Raw genomic sequence first — 7,897 nt, forward strand, 5'->3', positions numbered from 1 at the left:
TCACTCGCTACGGGACCAGCCTCAGCTCCTGCTGCTGCTACTACTGCTGCTACTGCTGCACCTCCTGCTACAGCTGTGGAGCTATAGAGGTATTGATACTGCTGCTGCTACAGCTGTGGAGCTATAGAGGTATTGATACTGCTGCTGCTGCTACAGCTGTGGAGCTCTGGGTAGTGTTACTGTTGCTACTGCTGCTGATACAGCTGTGCAGCTATATAGGTATTGATACTGCTGCTGCTGCTGCTGCTACTACTGCTGCTACTGCTGCACCTACTGCTACAGCTGTGGAGCTATAGAGGTATTGTTACTACTGCTGCACCTACTGCTACAGCTGTGGAGCTATAGAGGTATTGATACTGCTGCTGCACCTCCTGCTACAGCTGTGGAGCTATAGAGGTATTGTTACTACTGCTGCTGCTGCTGCTGCTGCTACTACTACTGCTGCACCTCATGCTACAGCTGTGGACCTATAGAGGTATTGATACTGCTGCTACTACTACTGCTGCACCTCCTGCTACAGCTGTGGAGCTATATAGGTATTCATACTGCTGCTACTGCTACTACTGCTGCACCTCCTGCTACAGCTGTGGAGCTATAGAGGTATTGATACTGCTGCTACTACTGCTGCACCTCCTGCTACAGCTGTGGAGCTATAGAGGTATTGATACTGCTGCTACTACTACTGCTGCACCTACTGCTACAGCTGTGGAGCTATAGAGGTATTGTTACTGCTGCACCTACTGCTACAGCTGTGGAGCTATAGAGGTATTGATACTGCTGCTGCTGCTGCTGCTGCTACTACTGCTGCTGCTACTGCTGCACCTCCTGCTACAGCTGTGGAGCTATAGAGGTATTGATACTGCTGCTGCTACAGCTGTGGAGCTATAGAGGTATTGATACTGCTGCTGCTGCGACAGCTGTGGAGCTATGGGTAGTGTTACTGTTGCTACTGCTGCTGATACAGCTGTGGAGCTATAGAGGTATTGATACTGCTGCTGCTACTACTACTGCTGCACCTCCTGCTACAGCTGTGGAGCTATAGAGGTAGTGTTACTACTGCTGCTGCTGTTGCTACTACTACTGCTGCACCTCATGCTACAGCTGTGGAGCTATAGAGGTATTGATACTGCTGCTGCTACTACTACTGCTGCACCTCCTGCTACAGCTGTGGAGCTATAGAGGTATTGATACTGCTGCTGCTGCTACTACTGCTGCACCTACTGCTGCACCTACTGCTACAGCTGTGGAGCTATAGAGGTAGTGTTACTACTCCTGATGCACCTACTGTTGCTGTTGCTGTGGATATTTATGTGTTTACAACTGCTGATGTGAATGTAACGTTATTCCGACTGCTGATGCTGTTACTGCTGCTGTGAATGTAACGTCATCCGTACTGCTGCTGTTACTGCTGCTGCTACTGCTGCTGCTGTGAATGTAACGTCATACCTACTGCTGCTGTTACTGCTGCTACTGACGATGTTACTGCTGCTACTGCTGTTAATGTAATGTGTGTTACTCTTGCTGATGCTGTTACTGCTGATACTACTGCTGATGCTGCTACTGCTGCTGCTACTGCTGTTAATGTAATGTGTGTTACTCTTGCTGATGCTGTTGCTGCTGATACTACTGCTGCTACTGCTGCTGCTACTTCTGCTGTGAATGTAACGTTATTCCTACTGCTGATGCTGCTACTGCTGATACTGCTGCTGCTACTGCTGCTGCTGTGAATGTTACGTCATTCCTTCTGCTGTTGATGTTACTGCTGCTACTGCTGCTGTAATGTAACTTTATTCATACAGGTGATGCTGTTACTGCTGCTGCTGCTGATGATGTTGCTGCTGCTACTACTGCTGCTGTGAATGTAACGTCATTCCTACTGCTGATACTGCTGCTGCTGATGATGTTGCGGCTGCTACTGCTGCTGCTGCTGTGAATGTAACGTCATTCCTACTGCTGATGCTGATGCTACTGCTGCTACTGCTGCTTCTACTGCTGATGCTGTTACTGCTGCTGTTACTGCTGCTGATGCTGCTACTACTACTGCTGTGAATGTAACGTGTTTTACTCTTGCTGATGCTGCTGCTGCTGTTACTGCTGCTACTACTGCTGATGCTGCTACTGCTGCTACTGCTGCTGCTGTGAATGTAACGTGTGTTACTCTTGCTGATGCTGCTGCTGCTGCTGCTACTACTGCTGATGCTGTTACTGCTGCCACTGCTGCTACTACTGCTGCTGTGAATGTAACGTGTGTTACTCTTGCTGATGCTGCTGCTGCTGCTGCTACTGCTGCTACTACTGCTGATGCTGTTACTGCTGCCACTGCTGCTACTACTGCTGCTGTGAATGTAACGTGTGTTACTCTTGCTGATGCTGCTGCTGCTGCTGTTACTGCTGCTACTACTGCTGATGCTGTTACTGCTGCCACTGCTGCTACTGCTGCTGCTGTGAATGTAACGTGTGTTACTCTTGCTGATGCTGCTGCTGCTGCTACTACTGCTGATGCTGTTACTGCTGCCACTGCTGCTACTACTGCTGCTGTGAATGTAACGTGTGTTGCTCTTGCTGATGCTGCTGCTGCTGTTACTGCTGCTACTACTGCTGCTGTGAATGTAACGTGTGTTACTCTTGCTGATGCTGCTGCTGCTGCTGTTACTGCTGCTACTACTGCTGATGCTGTTACTGCTGCCACTGCTGCTACTGTGGCTGTTGTGAATGTAACGTGTGTTACTCTTGCTGATGCTGTTACTGCTGCTGTTACTGCTGCTGATGCTGCTACTACTACTGCTGTGAATGTAACGTGTTTTACTCTTGCTGATGCTGCTGCTGCTGTTACTGCTGCTACTACTGCTGATGCTGTTACTGCTGCCACTGCTGCTACTACTGCTGCTGTGAATGTAACGTGTGTTACTCTTGCTGATGCTGCTGCTGCTGTTACTGCTGCTACTACTGCTGATGCTGTTACTGCTGCCACTGCTGCTACTACTGCTGCTGTGAATGTAACGTGTGTTACTCTTGCTGATGCTGCTGCTGCTACTGCTGCTACTACTGCTGATGCTGCTACTGCTGATGCTGTTACTGCTGCCACTGCTGCTACTGCTGCTGCTGTGAATGTAACGTGTGTTGCTCTTGCTGATGCTGCTGCTGCTGCTTTTCTCCCCAACTGATGCCGTTCATCTACTTCTGATGCTCTGAATAACACCCTGTATATTTCACCTACAACATGGGAACTCTTTTGCCAGTGTAGAGGTGTAATTGCGCATGTCTACGAATGTTGAGGTGTGATTATGCATGGCCACGGATGGCCAACAAACACAAGGGGCGGGGTTACGGCCGTACACAAAGGGTGGCGCTCGCACCGACGTCCGCATGTGTATCCCCCACGGGCCCCCCCCCCCCCCTTGGGGGCGAGTCCTATAAAAGGTGATGAGCCGAAAGGCTCGGGAGTCGGGACTCAGCTATAACCAGAGAAGACGGAAGACCTGCTAGTGTAGGCCCCAGAGCTCCCCTGGCTCGCTGTCCTTATGAGGGCCGACCAGGGCAAGCCGGTGGCGTGGCCCCGAGAGCCCAGACGAAGCTGGTCTGGTGACTCAGGGAGCCGGGATCCCAGCTTAACCAAGCTGGGACAGATAGCCTCCCCTAGTCCCGTAGTGGAGGAATTGGTATAGGTTAGAGGGGTTAGCTGTCGAGAAATCCCTGTAGCCCAGTGACCTGTAAATAACTGTGTTGGTGTAATAAATAAGTGTGCCTCCGATCCTGTCGTCAAGCCTCCATATACTTACTACACCAGTATCAAAGCACTAACATAATCAGTGCCGGATGAAGCAAGTGCGGTACCTGTTGCACAAATGTTATAAAGGGGGCCCTAACTAAAATAAAACCGTAAATGTGAAAACACAATTTTTTTTTACTTGCATAGTCAAGTCATTGTCTTTTTAAATCCTTTATATTAAGTTCACTTGCTTGCTTGCTTAGGACCGTGCAAATCTTTCGGTCGTTTTTTAACCCACTTCCCGTGATCCAATCGAGCTGACATTTTGCACACAGACTCGTTGTGTGTGACAATTGATTTTCGTGAAAAAAAATTTCAAAAATTTTACACTTTTTAGGAAAAAATAAATTATATTTACTTACCAATTGCTTAATGGTGGCAGACAATCATCTGACCCATAGGTGGCAGCCATCTCAAGCCAGAGGACGAGAGGACTCTAGCCGCCACGCATATAAAGGATTTAGAGTGAAAAACTTTGTTTTTACGGGTTAATTTTTTTGCATTTGCTATACAGCCGGATATGACAAATCGCTGAACTTAAACACCCGGTCGTTCATAAAAGTTGAAGGCTGTATAGTACTATAGTAATAGAGCAAGTGCAGAATCACTGAACTGGAATAGATAGCTTGAAAGCATTTAGCTCGGAGCCCTTGAAAGTGTGGGACCCGTAGCATATGTAGCTGCTTTTGCTGTTAGGATAATCCGGCACTGAATAAAACACATTCTTCCTGCGGAGGGAGCTGGTAGGAACGTTGGGTTGCTCGGTCAATGGCCTGCAGGGTCAACGGCGGCGTGGTGTATTCCGCAAATATGCCCGACTGTGAGGGCGGGCACAAGCCGGCGTGAGTAGGTGAAACGTTGAGTTTTATAAGGGCACCACGGGGTGACCAGCCCCTCCCCACCCAGCCCCACCCCTCCCACCCCCCACCCAGCCCCACCCTCTCCACTCAGCCCCTCCCTCCCCACCCAGCCCCTCCCCACCATCCAGCCCCTCCCCACCCTCCCCACCCAGCCCCTCCCCACCCTCCCCTCTCCACCCAGCCTCACCCTCCCCACCCTCCCCACCCCACCCAGCCCCACCCTCCCCACCCAGCCCCTCCCCACCCAGCCCCATCTCTCCCACCCTCCACCCAGCCCCACCCTTCCCACCCAGCCCCTCCCCACCCTCCCCACCCAGCCCCACCCCTCCCATGCACGACGGACACAATAATCCCCTGTGGGCTGGTGTAACCAGGAGGTTCCAACCAGTATTATACCTGCTGATGCAGTTTCTGTATGTACTGTTGCTACTACTACTACTGCTGCAGATCTCCTGTTGAAGCCACTGATGTTGTTACTCCATCATAAAGTAAAATTTTTTTGGGTTAGATCGCGTAAATATAAATGTGTCCTTAACCCACCTCCGACATTTAAACTGAAAACTAAACTACGTTTTATTGTTTCTTGTTAATGCTCACGGAGCCATATATCCCCTTTTCAAAAACGACCTGGCTATTCTTAGGTTTTTTCGGTAAAGTCACGTAGGTAAAACATTAAAATTAATAAAAGTAAAATAAAATAAAAATCACGACGTTTCGGAGGCAACACAAGCTTCCGTCTTCAGGTGGAACCGTCACAGCACGACAGCTGTATCAAGTAAATGAGAGATTGCAAGAGCTACCACTCCGTATATATATAATATATACGGAGTGGTAGCTCTTGCAATCTCTTATTTTCCTTTGATTAATTTTAATGTTTTACCTACGTGACTTTACCGAAAAAAAATCCTTGCAGTCACGAAAGCTTCAAATCTAGAATTAACTACCTGGCTATCACGAATTATCGCTCAACGAAGTTGGCTCGTTATCATCATCATCCTCACGTGGACATTCATAGCGGCCGATTACTCTAAACGCGCGATGCTGAGTCTAAATGTGGAGGGGAAAAACCGGAGAAAAATCAACGCGACCACGGGGTGAGAGAGAGAGAGACACGCAAACTTCAAATATACTGCAGCAGGCATCGTCAGGGTCGGGATCAAACCCACGACCTCCTGCACACCAGGCGAGGTAGTTAACATCTCCTAGCCACCATGATGATGATGAGAGAGAGAGAGACACGCAAACTCCAAATATACAGCAGCAGTCATCGTCAGGGTCGGGATTGAACCCACGACCTCCTGCGTACCTGGCGAGGTAGTTAACATCTCCTAGCCACCGTGATGATGATGATAGGAGAGAAAGAGAGAGACACCGCAAACTCCAAATATGCAACAGGCATCAGGGTTCGGATCGAACCCATGACCTATATACCAGGCGAGGTAGTTAACATCTCCTAGCCACCGTGATGATGATGAGAGAGAGACACACAAACTCCAAATATACAGCAGCAGGCATCAGGGTCGGGATCAAACCCACGACCTCCTGTATACCAGGCGATGTAGTGAACATCTCCTAGCCACCGTGATGATGATGATAATGAGAGAGAGAGACACGCAAACTCCAAATATGCAACAGGCATCAGGGTTCGGATCGAACCCATGACCTATATACCAGGCGAGGTAGTTAACATCTCCTAGCCACCGTGATGATGATGAGAGAGAGACACACAAACTCCAAATATACAGCAGCAGGCGTCAGGGTCGGGATCAAACCCACGACCTCCTGTACACCAGGCGAGGTAGTTAACATCTCCTAGCCACCGTGATGATGATGATGAGAGAGACGATGCCTGCTGTATATTTGGAGTTTGCGTGTCTCACTCTCATCATCATCACGGTGGCTAGGAGATGTTAACTACCTCGCCTGGTATGCAGGAGGTCGTGGGTTTGATCCCGACCCTGACGATGCCTGCTGCTGTATATTTGGAGTCTGCGTGTCTCTCTCTCATCATCATCATCACGGTGGCGAGGAGATGTTAACTACCTCGCCTGGTGTACAGGAGGTCGTGGGTTCGATCCCGACCCTGACGCCTGCTGCTGTATATTTGGAGTTTGCGTGTCTTTCTCTCTCTCATCATCATCACGGTGGCTAGGAGATGTTGACTACCTCGCCTGGTATGCAGGAGGTCGTGGGTTCGATCCCGACCCTGACGCCTGCTGCTGTATATTTGGAGTTTGCGTGTCTTTCTCTCTCTCATCATCATCACGGTGGCTAGGAGATGTTGACTACCTCGCCTGGTGTGCAGGAGGTCGTGGGTTCGATCCCGACCCTGACGCCTGCTGCTGTATATTTGGAGTTTGCGTGTCTCTCTCTCTCTCCGTGGTCACGTGCCCTCCGGTTTTTCCTCCCTCCACATTTATAATCAACGTCACGCGTTTAGAGTATTCGGCTGCTGCTGGGAATTCTCATGTGACGACGATGATGACGATGATGATAATCCACCACTTCGTGTGCGCTGCTGTCATTTTTGATAGACCAGGTCGCGTCTGAAATAAGTAATATTTAAAATAACTATTTTTTTAAACACGGTTTAGTGAAATGTACCGTACGAGTAATGGCAGAACTCCACGACTCCAGGAAGTGGCCACAAAGCTTGCCATAACGTCAGGGGCCGTGGTGATTTACAGCCAACGTCAGTTGAGCGTGGACAATTAGACCCAAGCCGAAACATATGAAAAAGATTGTTTACATTTTGATTTAAAGCTTTCGTGACTGCAGGGATTCATATTCTTGGTTTTTTCGGTAAAGTCACGTACGGTTACCCGTTTGCGACCCTGGTGCGGCCGGGTACGGGTACGGGGGGTAAGGAATCAAAACCCGTTTGCGACATCTGCCACACGCATTGACCCTCAACGCTGCGACACGTCTCCCCACTCGTCGAATCGCTCGCAGACTCGCCGACCCGCCATGAGGGATGCGTAGCGACGCGCAGGAGGAGGCGGCGGCGGCGGCGCCAGCGATGCATCCCGCCGACGACCGCAGCAGCAGACCGCAGCGTCCCCCGCCGGTTCCGGCGCTTCCCCGACAACACCAACAACAACATCACCAACAACAACAACACCAACAACATCACCAACAACATCACCAACAACAACAACACCAACAACATCACCAACAACAGCACCAACAACATCACCAACAACAACAACAACATCATCATCATCGGCCGCCGCCGCTGCCGCTGCTTTTCCTCCTCCTGCTGCTGCTG

General features: G+C 49.9%; 1 protein-coding gene across 1 annotated transcript; it reads right to left on the reverse strand.

Annotated features, from left to right (window-relative positions):
* Positions 1 to 2,009: 2,009 nt before the first annotated feature.
* On the reverse strand, positions 2,010 to 3,222 carry LOC133358577 (uncharacterized protein DDB_G0271670-like; the record flags this gene model as incomplete). Its single annotated transcript, XM_061576945.1, has 2 exons — positions 3,218 to 3,222; positions 2,010 to 2,703 (listed from the first exon to the last, which is right to left on the reverse strand). Coding segments are annotated over exons 1-2 (699 nt in total), but the record flags the coding sequence as incomplete, so codon positions are not given.
* Between the last annotated feature and the right edge of the window lie 4,675 nt (positions 3,223 to 7,897).

Source organism: Lethenteron reissneri, chromosome 62 (assembly GCF_015708825.2).
Source record: "Lethenteron reissneri isolate LAM-NWPU_2019-01 chromosome 62, ASM1570882v1, whole genome shotgun sequence".
NCBI classification, from domain to species: Eukaryota; Metazoa; Chordata; class Hyperoartia; order Petromyzontiformes; family Petromyzontidae; genus Lethenteron; species Lethenteron reissneri.